At 53.2% G+C, this 15,631-nt stretch overlaps 1 protein-coding gene across 4 annotated transcripts in view; it reads right to left on the reverse strand.

Moving 5' to 3' along the window:
• The window catches only part of LTBP2 (latent transforming growth factor beta binding protein 2), a 109,858-nt gene that overhangs the window by 85,972 nt on the left and 8,255 nt on the right, over positions 1 to 15,631 (reverse strand). For all 4 annotated transcript variants that reach the window (XM_061429441.1, XM_061429443.1, XM_061429440.1 and 1 more), the window contains exon 3: positions 89 to 335. In XM_061429441.1, the coding sequence (XP_061285425.1) occupies positions 89 to 335 (247 nt within the window). The remainder of the gene's footprint in view (positions 1 to 88; positions 336 to 15,631) is intronic.

The raw sequence follows: 15,631 nt of genomic DNA on the forward strand, positions 1-15,631 counted from the left end.
CCAAACAGGCCGAAGGCAGAAGCCCCCGCAAAGAGGCTGCACACCCTCCCCTCAAAGAAGGGAGGGCCTGCTGAGGAAGGGGACTTACCTGGCCCGCTGCAGCTGTGGCGCTGGGGGGCGCACTCTGGCCGTGGTGCTTTCTCTGGCCACACTGCTCCTGCGCAGGCTGGGGGGTCCCTCGGCCGAGCGTCGGGGTGCTGGCCTGGAGTTCTGGGGGTCGAATTCCTCCTCAGGAATGACCTCTTCGCAGCGGGCTCCGCGGAAGCCTGAGCGGCACACACAGAGCTGGGGCCGGCTGCAGGAGCCCCGGTTCTGGCAGGGTGGCTGGCACACGGCTGCGGAGACAGGGAGAGGGTGAGGGCCGCCCGGCCGTGTTCAGACCACCCATCAAAGACTGCGTGACCGGCCGCACCCCAGACACCGTGTTCTACACATGCTTAGCGCTGCCTGTGCGTGGTCTGTCCAGCTGGGGACTGGCCTGCAGGCATGGTTTCCTCTTCTCTCCTGTCGGCCTCTGTGTGTGCTGTGTCCCCTCCGTGGGGCTCTCTCCCATTCCTCTCCACTAAGTCCTGCTGTTCCCTCAAGGCCTCCCTGCCCCCCATCCCAGATGACCTGACTCCAGGTACTGCTCCCTCCTCTGAACCACAGCACACAGCACTCATGCCTGACGGGCCACTGTCAGTCTGTCCGTCTGGGCTCGTGCTCATTTGTGTCCAGCTCTTTGTGACCCTTTGGGCAGTAACCTGTCAAGGTTGCCATTTCCTCCTCCAGGGGATCTTCCCGACCCAGGGATCAAGCCCGTGTCTCCTGTGTCTCCTGCATTGCAGGCAAATTCTTTACCCACTGAACCATCAGGGAAGCCCCGCCCACCATCAGTGTGATAGATTCTTTATGGATGTGTCTCAACTCCCTAAATAATATGACCAGCACCCCAGGTGCAGTGACTGTCCCTTACACCTCTTTTCCTCCTTAACTCCTAGCATATATTTCATTACAACACAATCGATATTATTTTTATTACAGTGTGCCTGCATGCTCAGTCGCTTCAGTCACATCTGACTCTCTGTGACCCCATGGACTGTAGTCCGCCACGTTCCTTTGTCCATGAGATTCTCCAGGCAAGAGTGGGCTGCCATACCCTCCTCCAGGGGATCTCCCCAAGCCAGGGATTGAACCCATAATTACTGCATCTCCTGCATTGCAGGCAGATTCTTTACCCCCTGAGCCAACTGGGAAGCTCTTTAATTATGGCAGCAGCTGCTGCTGCTGCTGCTAAGTTGCTTCAGTCGTGCCCGACTCTGTGCGACCCCACAGACAACAGCCCACCAGGCTCCCCTGTCCCTGGGATTCTCCAGGCAAGAACAATGGAGTGGGTTGCCATTTCCTTCTCCAATGTATGCAACTGAAAAGTGAAAGTGAAGTCACTCAGTCATGTCCGACTCCTAGCGACCCCATGGACCGTAGCCCACCAGGCTCCTCCATCCATGGGATTTTCCAGGCAAGAGTACTGGAGTGGGGTGCCATTGCCTTCTCCGATACACTGTCTCATTTAAGCCTAAAACAATCCTATACAGCAAGTGGGATTGTGATTCTCATTTTACAAATAATGCCTCTGAAGCTCAGAGAGATTAAAAGACGTGCAGAGGTCACCCAGCCAGGCGGTATTGGATGGAGGACCCAATCCAGGAGTGTTTGACTGAAAAGCCCAGGCTCCATCCACCCCCACTGCCTCCAGCAGGGCTGACCCACCTCTGAACCTTGGCCCAGAGCTGAGAAACAACAAAAGGGATCTGTTGGCCTTAAGTCAGCTACTGAATGCATCCTTGGGAGCCCTGCCCCGGGACGCTGTGCATCCCAGGTCAGCTCTGGTGGTAGAGACCTCAGACCATCAGAGCCATTCCTCTCCAAAGCCCACACAGTCAATCTGAGATAGAGGGAGGATGTTTAGCAGCTCATGCATTCACTCAGTGGACATTCACCGAGCACTCACTAGGTCTGAGGCCAGTGGTAAAGAGGTTCCCTCTCTCAGGGAGTGTCCTGTCTCATATGGAAGCCAGGACATAGGGCATGTGAAAAGTGTTGACCAGAGCCTCTAACCCAGCCTGAGGCAAGACGTGAAAGTCAGGGAAGGCTTCTTGGAGGTGGTGACACTGACCAGAGACAGAAAGGGTGAATAGATTGGGCATAGTGTAAACCAAGGGCAGCTTGCCTATTCAGGAGCAAGTAAGGAAATATTAGGTCTCACTGTAGGATCCCAACCACGAGCTAGATCCTAAGGCAAGAGCATTTTCCTCAATGCCTGGGCATCTGTTCCTGGTAGGCCCCAGACCTCCAGGTAAGCAGTCTCTGTGAGAGAATTGTAACCCTGAGCACTTCCGCAAACACAAACTGCCACTTAGCAGGATTTTGGCCTATCACCTGGCTGCCCCTCCACCTGCCCAAGTGGAGCAAGCCCCCACCTAACCACCCGCCAAGCCCTTGTCACCACCACCACAAGAGACACAGGCTGCCTGGGGCCAAACCAGGACCAGCAAACACTGCAGAAGCAGGTTTGCGCAGGACAGGTGTCAGCCCTGGTTTATCTTGGGGATGGAGTAGAAAGGGAGGGCTTGAGTGGTTTCCCATGTGGACCACAGATGCTACATTACTCCTAGCCCCTCAGATCCACCCATACCTCTCTGCTGGCCAAGCCTGGCATGGGGGAGGGAGAGGTCACACAGCCCCTCCCAGTCTCCGTTTCCATTCCGCCTCCGCGTGGGTGGTCTTTGCCCTTAAGAGAGCCTTTCGAAACCAGTCTAGCTTCTGTCCTTCCCCTCCTGGGCTGCAAGGATGGCCCGTCCTTGACTTTAACAACAAGATCTTTCACTCTCTAAAAATCCAACGCCCCACATCCTGCAGTTTGAGCCTGTACTTCCCTGTGACTCGCCTGTCCCTGGTTCTGCCTCATTCACGAATACATCCACAGACGTTTAGTGAGCACCCTCTCTGGGTCAGATCGGGTGCCAGGGATACAAAGACAACAAGACTGCTCCCTGTATGGAGGAAGCCCGGCCCCGTGGTGGGTTCTCAAAACCATGGAAGCCCCTTGCCACCAGGCAGTTAGATCTTCAACGAGGACCAGGCTTGGCAAACTTTGGTTGGTGTGATGAACAAACAGCTCATGGTAAGTGGGTGGCTGGGGGAAACTATAAAACTGGCATGTATGTATGTATGTAATATTGTGGTCGATAAAAGTTCTAAAAGGCTTCCAAACCAGCCAGACGTGTTGGCAGAAAAAACCCATTTGGAAAGATGACCTTTCTGGACCAGTCATTTCTGAACCAGCACAGAGGCCAGGTCGGCTAAGAAAGGTCCTCCTGAAACAAGTGCTGCGATTTCAGAGGTTGTGAGCCAGCTCTCACCAACTTCATTTGCATCCTTCTCTTCGTTGTCTTCTCAAGTCTCAGCAGGTAGGGATTCCCTCACTACAGTGTTTTGCTCTGAGCTGAGCATCTGCATTATGGGATTGCAGCATAAACTCCTCTCCTCCCTCCCCACTCCCCCCAAAACCACTCCCAATTGGACCCAAATGATGGTTCCAAGTGCCTGTCCATGAAGAGGGACAGTCAGGTCAGTTTTTACCGGCCTGCCATAATACAAGAAAAACAAAACAGTTTCTTGTGTTTCTTATAACGCTATTTTCTTCCCCATTGAAAAAGTGTCTTTCAGATGCAGAGGACAAACACATAGATACTCAAAGGGAAAGTGGGCGGTGGGATGAACTGGGAGATTGAGGTTGACGTATATACACTATTGATACTATGTACAAAATAAATAAGTAGTAAAAACCTGCTATACAGCACAGGGAACTCTACTCAGTGCTCTGTGGTGACCTAAATGGGAAAGAAATCCAAAAAAGCGGGGGGAGATGTATCTGGATAGCTGATTCACTTTGCTGTACAGCAGAAACTAACATAACACTGTAAAGTAACTATACTCCAATAAAAAAGAAAATTAAGTGTCTTTTATTTTAAGATTATATCTTGCCTCCTTTTCTGGTGTTAAAATGTTCTTTGAAGTGGTTAAAGGTGATGGCAAATGGTGTTTCTAATATCCTCACTTGGCAAAATGAAAAGCTGGCTACTGTATTTTGGTACATACGATGTTTTTGGATATTTACTGGTGCGTGAAATGCAGAAGTTTGGAACCCTTGGGGAAGGAGGGGGCCATAGTGGTCATGTGCCTTTTGTTTCAAGGAGACCGTGAAAAGCATTCCTAAGCCAAATGAGCACAGATTTCAAAACTGAAGTATCTAGTGCTCAGCCATTGCAGAATTGCCCATGGCAGGGGCGATTGCATAAAGCGAAAAAGGAAATGCTGCAGCACCCCCAGAGAGGCAGTTTCATGCGGCATTGTGGGAAGTTTAAGAGAGAAAATTCCCAGCGTGGCAGGCTGGGCTGTCTTCACGTTTCATGCTTGGATCCTCATTCCTCCCATTTTCCCATAAGAGCAGAGGTCATGCCTTATACTTGAGAAATCGACCCAGGGGGGGTATATGGCTCTAACGAGTCTTTGTTGATTGTTGGTGACGGGTTATCAAGCATGATGCCACAATGCCCGTGTCTAGCCACTGAAGACATACCCAGCCCCTCCCTGTCGGGGACCAGCATCCTCAGAACCTGGAGGTGATCCTGCTCCTGGATTCCCATGCCCGCTCGCCAATGCCAGCCATTAGCCATTCATAATTTGGGCTCCTGAACCCTGGCTTCTCCACATTCCTGGCACTCTCTTTCTCACTGAGGATTGGACATGTGGAAAGTTTCAGCTTGGGGAGTTCAGCTCTGTGAAGTTAGCAGGATGCCAAAAGAGAGGGAATAAAAAGAAAACTCCCGAAACTGCTTTGAAAGTAAGAAATAGAAAGTATCGTTCTCTCCACCACGCCCCCTCCCCCGACTCCTGGCTGTGCCCCCTTCCACCTTCACTCACATCCAGTACAGTGGAGAAGAGGTTTGCTCAGATTTTCCACACAAAACCCCTCCGTTTGGGAGGAGACCCAATTCAGAATGGGCAGGCTTGGGGCGGGGGAGAGTCTGGAAAGAGCTTCCACTAGGCAGGCTGCTCCTGCCATCTGCTCAGAGACTCTGTGAACAGTGGCTTGGTTGCAAAAGGGTTGAGTCAGGAAGATCTGGTTTGACCCCTCGCTCAGCCACACCCCACCTGTGTGCCCCTGGGCATGTCTTGTCTCACTGAGATGCCTCAACCTGCGCCTCAGTTGTCTTGTCCATCAAATGGGTCTGACAATTGCTGCCTCAAAGAGTTGTGTGAGCCTCAGCAGAAATCAGGGACGTGGAAGTGCTTGCACTTTCTGGGGCTGTGCTGTCCAGTGCTGTCTAATGCTGTAGCCATGAGCCGTGCTGCGCTGTGCTTAGTCATGTCCGGCTCTTACGACCCCATGGGCTGTAGCCCGTCAGGCGCCTCTCCCCCTGGGGATTCTCCAGGCAGGAATACTGGAGTGGGTCTCCATACCCTCCTCCAGGGGATCTTCCCAACCCCGGGATCGAACCCGGGTCTCCTGCATTGCAGGCAGGTTCTTTACCTTCTGAGCCACCAGGGAAGCCTGTAGCCATGAGCAACACAGGGCTATTGACAGTGAAACTGATTAAATAAAATTTAAAATTCAGTTGCACTAGCCACATGTCAAGGGTTCAACAGCTAAAGGAGGCTCATGGCTACCATGTTAGATGGCAGGATACCGAGCATTTCCACAGAAAGTTTCCACAGGAAGTTGTATTGGACAGCATTTTGCAAAGCTTTTAAAAATAAAAAGAAAGCTTAAAAAAAAAAAAAAAACCCCACACCCCCAGGGATGGAAGCAAGAGGGCTTCTGGATTTCTCTGCCACAACCTTTTTCCCAGGAAAAGGCAATGACAACGTGGGCCCTGGTTACAGATGTAACACGCACTGGGGGGCAGCGGCAGGGCTGCTTCTCAGGTGCCGAACACGCCGGCCTCCTCCCCACCACCCACCCTCATCATGCAGGCCTCTTGTCATCAGCTCTCTCTCCTGGGACTTAGAGATGCCTTCTCCCTCCATCAGTTATCCATTAGGTGAGGCACTGACTTCAGGGTGGGCGGCTTAAGCCCGCACCCTCCTCCGAGGCCTCCAGGCCCCCCACACGCTGTCTTGTCTGGGAGATAAATCTAGCTTCCAGATTAGACTCTGGGCCCAGCACCCCCACACCCGAGGCTCCTCAGCAGCCCCTCAGATTAAACCGCCATCTTTCCTAAACTCTGCCTCAGTGGAACACTAGGATCTCCCCCACTGAGTACCCGGTCCCTTCCTCAGGACAGGGCCCTGTTTCTTCCATACCTGGAGGCCTTTGCAGGCAGGACAGTTTCCTACCACCCTCAGGACTGCGCTTCCCTCGCATCCCCACCTTAGACTCCTACCTGGAGCCTCAGTTTGCCTTAGCAATTCATCTCACTGGATAGTGCGGGGAGTGGAGGGGGTGGGGGTGGGGTGGAGGGCGGCGGTAACTGTGGCCCTGAGCTGTTTCTCCACAGCCTGACCTCTGATTCCCAAAGAAAGGGGACCCTGATGTCAGAGCCCCACCCCTGCCCTGGGGCCAGGAAACCCCTCACTGGCCTTCATACACTCTCAGAATCCACGGGGGACTCGTCCTCTCCACACCCAAACTCTGACCAGGGGCTGTGTCCCCCCCCCAGACCCCGACTCGGTCCCGAACTGCCAGGCTGTGGGAGAAGTCAGGTCCTTAAGGACTCGGCTGTTCCCACCACAGCTGGGCTGGGGCGGCAGCTCAGGAGGGCTGGAAGCAGCCCTGGGGCTCAGGGGCCAGCCAAGCGCCCGGCTCCAAAATAGCAGTTGTGTTCACATAAAAGCCTCTAATGAGAGAAAGATGCCGTTCTTGGCCCCTCGCGCGCGCTCTGCAGACGTCGTCGTCTGGCAGGCCGAGTGGGCCTCTACCGTTTGGCGGCCGGAGGGGAGGAAGGGGAGGTGTGAGTCAGACCTTGGCCCCCAGCCCCTCAGCATGGACCGCCCTGCTAATTGCATTAACAAACGCCGAGATGCTGGGCCAGTTGGGGGGCCAGGGGCTGGGGCAGAGAGCAGCCTCAATTCCCATCAGCTCCAGCAGGCATGAGGAAGGGACCACTGGGTAGGACTCGGAGGCCCGGGGCTGAGGCCCAGGTTCACCGCAAGCTCCTGCCCTAAAGCAGAAGCTCACTGGTCCACCCCCTTCACAGCCTCGAGGGCTCTGTCTAGAGGAGGCAGGGATTTAAAGAGGGCCCCTGGAGATGGGATGGAATCCTGAAGCAGCCCTCCTCGGGGACATGCCCAGGGACCCTGTCTTTTCCAGGGGAGCCGCTCCAGGACACGGAGGACAGATCTGTGGCTGACATGGAGCCATCCAAGCCCTTCTGCAGACACACCAGCTCCATGCCCAAGACCCACGAAGGTTGAGAGGGAAGGGGTACACCACTCCCACTTATAACTCAGCCAAGGCCAGGGCAGACATGTGGAGGAGAGGGCAGCCTTACAGTCAGAGAGCTGCATTTGAATTCCAGCCTGGTGACCTCAGCCAAGTTTCATCACCTCTGCCAGTCTCGTTTTCTCTAGAGAATTGTCATGCATCCAACATTTACTCTTTGCCTAGGACGGTACCGTACTTTTTTTTCGGAAGAGAAAGAGATTCTTTTCTTCACAGAGCCTCCAGCTCAGCAAGACTCATAAAATGAGTAAACAAACAAGCAGAGGAAGAGAAGTCGGGATATGAAGGATGGAGGAAACAGTAGAGGGGCTGAGATCCAAAAAAACAAGGCTGCTGGGGGCAACTCTCCACAGAGCAGTGGGGGGAGCTGGAAACAGAGACCGGAAGGAGGATGAGGAGGTAGCCACCTACAGAGATGAGAGAAATCTCGTGGAACAGCCTGGAGGCGGCACATCCCAGGAACCCAGACTGGATTCGGTGTGCGAGGGGCTGACACACGAGGCTGGACACACTGCCGCAGGAAGGTTTGTCCAGCGATGTGTGAATATCTGGACTTCCCAGGTGGTGCTAGTGGTAAAGAACACGCCTGCCAGTGCAGGAGACATAAGAGATGTGGGTTCCATCCCTGGGTTGAGAAGATCCCCTGGAGAAGGAAATGGCAACCCACCCCAGTATTCTTGCCTGGAGAATCCCATGGACAGAGGAGCCTGGCGGACTAGTGTCCACAGGGTCTCGAAGAGTCAGACAAGACTGAAGCGACTTAACACACACGCACGTGTGATTATCCAATTTACGAGATGGAACCGGAGGGTAAGGGGGACAGTGGGAGCTGTCAGCCAGCGGCAGCGGTCTCCTAGGAGGATGCGCTGTTGCCTGGGACCACAGACTGGAGAAGCATTGGTTGTGGGGTGAGGGGTGGGAGAGTGAGAAGCAGAGAGGCTCCCAAGAGATTTAGGAAGTGAAGCACACAGGGCTCGGGGAAGGACTGGACAAAAACCCGAGCAAGAGGAAGGTGTCCTAAATGGTCCCAAGAGTGCAGCATGAGCATTCGGATAGACAGGCTGCCTTTTAACAGGGTGGGTAAGACCTGGTCAGGGACATTGGCTCAGAGGGAGGGAAACCATGAGCTCGCTTTGGTAAAGCTGGGGTGGGAGGTTGTCTGGAGGCATCAAGAGCATCAAGATGTCGAGGAGGCAGCAGGATGAAAGGAGTCTGGAGGTTGGAGGAGAGGTCTGGCTGAAGATGCACATAAATCTGGGCGTCATCAGCCCAGAGACGATGCTCACATCCACGGGAATGCATTAGATCACTCCAGGACGGGGCAGTGAAAAAGAAAAGAAGAGGGCCCAGAACTCAGTCCAATGTTTAGTTGCTGGGCAGAGGAGAAGCAGCAGCCAAGGGACATGGGAGGAGCCGGCACAGAGATCGATGTGGTGGCCGCTCACAGGGCGGGGGGTGCTGAAGGGTTTAGTGTGATCCCTGGCACAGAGCGAGTACTGCCACTCTTATTATTGTTGTGTTTTAATTGTCTGGCACAGTGCCTACTGGCACTCAATGATAGGGGGGCAACTAATGCTGGATTTGCTTCACACGGTCCCCCCTCTCTGGGAGGAGGATTTGGAAGATCTGGAGAACGTTAAAGGTAGCCCAACATTAAGATGTTGAGTAGGAAAGGCAAAGCCGAGGAGATGAGAAGAGGCAGCTGGGGATGGCAGAAGGAAACTGTCAGGTCACCCAAGTAATCATTCACCCATTCAGTCCTTTAATACACATGTACCAAGTAGGCACCCCACTGGCATCGACAGGACACAGCCCCTGGCTTCAGGACCCTCTGGGGAAATGAAAGTGAAAGTGTTAGTTGCTCAGCCATGTCCAGCTCTTTGTGATCCAAGGACTGTAACCCACCAGGCTCCTCTGTCCATAGAATTCTTTGTGTGTGTGTATATGTGTGCATGCATGTGTGTACATCCGTGCGCGTGTGAGTTAGTCGCTCAGTCATGTCTGACTCTGTGACCCCATGGACTGTAACCCACCAGGCTCCTCTGTCCAAGGAATTCTCCAGGCAAGAATATTGGAGTGGGTTGCCATTTCCTTCCCCAGGGGATCTTCCCAACCCAGAGATCAAACCTGCGACTTCTGTGTCTCCCGCATTGCAAGCATATTCTTTACCATCTGAGCCTCCAGAGAAGGCCCTGGGTAAGAGCATCTCCTATATACTCCTTTGAGCAAAAAGACTTGAGGGCACACATCTGCTCAACAGGAAGATCTAGGGTACCCCCACATGGAGGGGGTAGAGATGGGCAATGTTTCTTGCTAGGACTGTACCCTTTGTGTTAGCTGGGTCTCCACTGCAGTTGTGTGATAACTCCCCTTAACACCTTCCGCTTTCCTTTCTACCACTCCCACCAACTACTGAATCTCATCAGACGATTCACCTAGAGATGAGCCATAGGTAGGCTCGAGCCTCTAGTTCCTGCTGGTTCCTAAACAATCAGTAATGAACCTACAAATCCCACACGCGCCCTGACCCTTTTCCCTAACATTTGCTCAGCACTTACCATTAGGAGACCCTGGGGCCAATTTCTTTACAAGTATCTCCTCTGAAGATTCTCACAACAACCATGGTACCAGTCTGACCCTCATTTGACATAAGGACAAACTGAGGCTTAGAGCAGTCCAGAAACTTGTCTGAGATCCCCGTGCAAGTAAGTGATGGAACAAGAGTTTGAACTCAGAGAGTCTGGCTCCAAAGTTGGGGCTCTTCCCCATCTGGCCAGAGTCTTGGCCTTTGGGGTGGGGTCATTTGCAGGGCTGGGCTGGGTGGGCCAGAAGAGCTCCTTCAGGGAAACCCAGGAGAAGCTCAGATCAGAAGGGATGGGGATCCTCACAGCACTGAGATGTGGTCCAGAAGTCATGCTGTTGTAATGGCCCCACACGTAGAGAGGCTTGGGGCCAAAACACAAGAACAAGTGCCCAGGCCATTCCAGGGTCTCCCGAGCACCATGGGGAGTTTTATGAAAAGGCTGATGAGCCCAGGGCAACAGGAGGAGACCTCTCTGCGCAGGCCTGGGAGAGGCCCTGTGTTGCTCAGCACATTGTTGGTGAGCCTTGCTCCTTGTATCCAATGAACACTTGCACTGCGCTGCAGGCGCAGGGGCCACAAGATACAGTCCTTGCTCTCACCATCAAGGCCAGACATGTATAGAACACCCAGAACATGCCAGGCTTTGAACTAAACATTTGCCCTAAGCTATCTCTTTGTTCCTTAGAATTCTGTGAGGCAGGGACTAGTATTAGTCATATTTTACGGAAAAAGAAATTGAGGCACAGAGAGCTTAAACATCTTGCCCAGGGTCCTGCAGCTAAGCTATGGAGCCAGCATTTAAACCCAGGCAGGCAGCATAGCCTCCTGGATTGAGTAAGATCACAGCCAAAGTTACCCCATGTCAGGCTCTCTATATGCACTCACTCGTTTCCCAGGAGCGTGGTGTCAAGCCCTGTCCTCTGGACCAGGCTACTTAAATTCACACCCAGGCTCTGCCGATTCCCAGCTGCATGACTTGGACAAAGAGTCAACCTCATCTGTAAATGGGGATAAAGGTCAAATATGATTTACAAGAGGGTTGTTGTCAGGGTTAAAAATTAATAATCAAGTTCCAACCCTCGGTAAGATCTTGAGTGTGTTACTATTATTAGAAGCAGCTCTATAGAGACTGTTATACCCACTTACTGGGTGAGGTGTTATCCTCACTTACTGGGTGTTATACTCACTGGGTGAGGCTCTGGGGCTGGGACAGGGCCAGGCACTTGCTTGAGGACACAGAGCCGGGATTCAAAGCCATGACTCCTTGAATCTGGCACCGGAATCTAAAGTACATGTTCTCACTCTGTGCCTTAGTCCTGGTGGGGGCGTGGGGGTGGTAGTCCTCCTAGCCCCCTTCCCTGAGAGCCTCTGCCTTCCCCAGAATAGCCCCAGCCCCTGTGCATCTAGCCTGAGATAAAAGGAGAAGCCAGAGAATTCTTCAAATCCTCTTCCCCAGGATGAGCCTTTAGAAGTCCCCGCAAAGGCTGTGTGTGTATTGGGGTGAGTCAGTCTGGGAAGACTGGACAGTCTTCCAAAAGCCCTAACTCTAAACAGGATCCAGCCTCCCCACACCCTGCAGTCTTTCGCCTCAGCCGAGCGGGCCGGCAGGCCCCAGCGAGCTGCCTGCACAAATACATAAACACATAAATTGTGTGGCAGAGCTGGCAAAGCCACAGAAGGGAAGGAGGAGACCGAGACCAGAGGAGGCGGCGAGGGCCCAGCTCCAGACCCCGCCAGGCTGCAGAGAGCAGCTAGGCTTCCAGCAACAGACACCTGCAGACACTGTGGCTCCCCAAAGCCCAGGGGCTGGACAGAAATAGAGAGAGAGGCTGCCAGGGAGATGGCCGGTATGTTACGGCAACCAAGGATTCCATGAGAGGAGGCAAGCCGGGGGTCGGGGGAGACCCAGGGCACAAAGACAATCACTCCCTGTGCATGGCCAGTGGGCTAGACCCACAGGTATCTGGAAGAGACCAGAGGATGGATTGACTCCCTGCACCCTTCTGAGACTAGACTTGGCAGTTGGGGGAATGTCCCACACCCCTCCCTGTCACCCCCAATCTTGCCAGACCAGGAGAGGCACCCTACATCTGTGAAACCGCTAGGCCAGAATCATGAGCACTCCCCAGTACTGGCAGCCTTGGCTCCAGCCAGGGGAGTAGAGCGTGGGAAGGGGATAGGGAGACTCAAACCACTCAGGGGAAGCAGGACTGCCAGCTGACAGGGCGTGGAAGCAAGAGCCCATACTTGACAGAGCTTTGGACCAGCCATCCAGGGCCAACACCCCACCATCCACGTGGTTCTCATTAGGCTCATTAGCAGCAAAATAGCAACAAGCAAACAGCATTGGGCCCAGCTAATTAGTACACAGACCTTCAGTGGGCAAGTCGACTTTTAGTGGGAGAGGCTAACACCCACTGGCAAAGTCCTCCTGGAGCGCTGCCAGCCTGCATGCCAGAGTCCCAGAGACACCTAGAGGGGCAGCAGAAGACCAGGGAGAGAAATAACAGGGCTGAGGACCCCCAGGGTGGAGTGGGTACTGACGGCGCACCGGAGCAGCTGCCCCCTGCTCTGGGCTCAAGGGTGCGCACACACGTCAGTTCTGACAATCAGCAGACTCACCCAACCTCGAGTTTCCAGTGTTGAAACTCCAGATTGGCAGAGAATGATGCTGGAAAGTCATGAGCAAGTCAGGAAATCGAGAGCCTTCAGGCCCGAGCGAGGCTTGTGCCCAGACCCTCAGGCAGCTAGGGAGAAGGCCACCCACTCTGAAGCCAGCCTTCCCAACTTCAAACCTCAGCAACACTCTCTGCTAAGCTCTTTAGAACTTACGAGCCCTCCTCCTCATTTCTAGCCCCAAATCCCTCCCCGGGCTTCCAGAGGCGCCCCCCAGGGCTTGCTACTCAAAGTGTGGTCCGTGGACCAGCAGCATCAGCATCCCCTAGGAGCTTGTTAGAAACAGACTCTCCGGCCTCACCCCAGACCTGCTGAGTCACAGTCTGCACTTTAATAAGATCCCAGAGGACAGTGAAAAAGTTGGCTCAAAACTCAACGTTCAAAAAAACTAAGACCATGGTATCCAGCCCCATCACTTAATGGCAAATAGAAGGGGAAAAAGTAGAAGTGACAAATTTTATTTTCCTGGGCTTCAAAATTGCTGCAGATGGTGACTGCAGCCTTTAAATTAAGAGATGTTTGCTCCTTGGAAGGAAAGCCATGACAAATTTAGACAGCATGTTAAAAAGCAGAGACATCACTTTGTTGATAAAGGTCCATACAGTCAAAGCCATGGTTTTTCCAGCAGTCATGTATGGATGTAAGAGTTGGACCATAAAGAAGGCTGAGTGCCAAAGAACTGATACTTTTGAACTGCGGTGCTGGAGAAGACTCCTGAGAGTCCCTTGGACTGCAAGGAAATCAAACCAGAAAATCCTAAAGGAAATCAGTCCAGTCCTGAATATTCATTGGAAGGACTGAAGCTGAAGCTGAAGCTGCAATACTTTGGCTACCTGGTGCAAAGAGCTGACTCATTGGAAAAGACCCTGATGCTGGGAAAGACTGAGGGCAGGAGGAGAAGGGGGCGACAGAGGATGAGATGGTTGGATGATATCAGCGACTCAATGGACATGAATTTGAGCAAGGTCCAGGAGTTGGTGAAGAACAGGGAAGCCTGATGTGCTGCAGTCCATGGGGTCACCAAGAGTCAGACACAAGTGAGCGACTGAACAACAACAACAGAGGATTCGTGGAAACGTTCAAATTTGAGTAGGGCTCCCCAAAGCAGATCTTCCCATGATTGACCCCAAACTCTGCTTAGCAGTCTTCAGCCCTGGCTAGAATCACCTACGGAACTTTAATAACATACCAGTGTCCAGTCCCCAGCCCCAGAGCTTCTCCTGATTGTAAAACTTACTGGGCTACCCACATCCTTGGCTTCTCTGCCCAGGGGAGTCACCGATTTCAGGTCCCAGATCTTCTACTAAGGAGCTGTGTGACCTTGAGCAAGTCATCTGAGGCACACGGTCCTTATCTTTCAAATTATGGAGAAGGGTCCCTCCCCCAACTGTGCCCCTAGTCACCGCGTACCTAGCCTCTGCAAGCCCCACTAATTCAGGTTCCCCCAAAGGAAACAATTTTCAGGTAGAAATCTGCATTGCTGTTTGTTTCTGAGTTTGGAGTTTTGTCTTTATCTGGAGATCCTCAGAGAGACCTAAGATTCTGCCCAGGCTTCATCATCAGACTGGGAGAGGGTCAAGGCCACGAGGTCAGAGGCAGAACTGGAAGCTTGGTGAGCCAGCCCCGTAGGAATGGAAGCAACCCCATTGCATCCCTATCTATCCCCGTCTCAGAAGGCATCAGGAGAGCCGAAATGAGGGCATCCAGCAGGGACAGGAACACCATAGCTTTCATCACCCGGCTGGACCACTGGCTGTGAAACTCTCACACTGGAAAGGGTCTAGGGCTTGTCCTTGGGCAGGAAGGGGTGCTGGTGAGACTAGGGCTTTGCAGCCAGGCTTAGGGCAGAGGGTGGAATCGGATCCAGGAGGAACAGCTGGGCAGAGCTCCTGTACTGCCACAAAGACTGGAGGGGGCGCGTGTGGTGCTGATAAAGACTCGAGAGGGGCCCCGGGGTGTGAGGGAGGAAGATCCAAGCTCTCTGAAACTGTCCAGTCATCACCTGTGGCGCTCCCAGAGTCCAGAAGGCCCTAAACTCAGTTAGTATCGGGAGAAAGCAAAGCCCCACAGCTAAGAGTACGGGGTTCTGGGTCAGACTGCCTAGAGTCTGCCTCCTGAGCCAGACTCACAGTACTGTCTCCTCGGGCATGTTTCTTAGCCAACCTGAGGCTCAGTGTCCTAGGCTGTAACTGCGATGAGCAGTAAATACTCACGGTACAGGACTGAGAGACTCAAGTAAGATGATGTATGTTAAGAGCTTAGCGCAGCGTCGGGTATACAGTAAGTCCCCAGCTGTTAGCTCGTAGCAGTATAGTCATCGTCATTGTCGCGGTATCAGTGGTGGTGGTGTGGGCGGTACAGTAACAGCAGTCGGAGCAGCAGCAGCAGCTGTGGTAGTAATGACGGTGCTGGGGGCAGTCGGAGGAATAAGAGTGCCAATGGTAGTTACGGTAGTCGTGCTGGTGGTAGTAAAGGTGCGGTTGGTAGGCAGTATTTTTTCTAATCTGGGCCAGCCTGCCAGGCTCGGGAGAGGTCCAAAGGAAGACTGCTCCAGACACAGAAGCAGAGACTCATCTGACCGTGCTGGTAGAATGGCCCCAGGGGCCAGGGCCAGAGCAGAGGTGGGTCCCCACAGCACGCACTGTGAGTGCCCTCTTCCCACGGAAGGTGTGATGCAGAGGCTCTGGGGCCAGGTGTGTTCTGCAGACCCCAGGGCAAGCTAGGGGTGAGCCCCAACACAGAGGGGCATCAGAAGAGGCATACAGGAAGCTTTATAAACACAAGCAGGGATTTATCTTAGAAGTCATTTTCAGTTCAGTCATCAGGAGTCATTTTTTTTTTTTTTTTTTGGCATGCAGCTTGTGGGAGCTTAGTTCCCCGACCAA

This window comes from Bos javanicus, chromosome 10 (genome assembly GCF_032452875.1).
Source record: "Bos javanicus breed banteng chromosome 10, ARS-OSU_banteng_1.0, whole genome shotgun sequence".
Classification (NCBI taxonomy): Eukaryota; Metazoa; Chordata; class Mammalia; order Artiodactyla; family Bovidae; genus Bos; species Bos javanicus.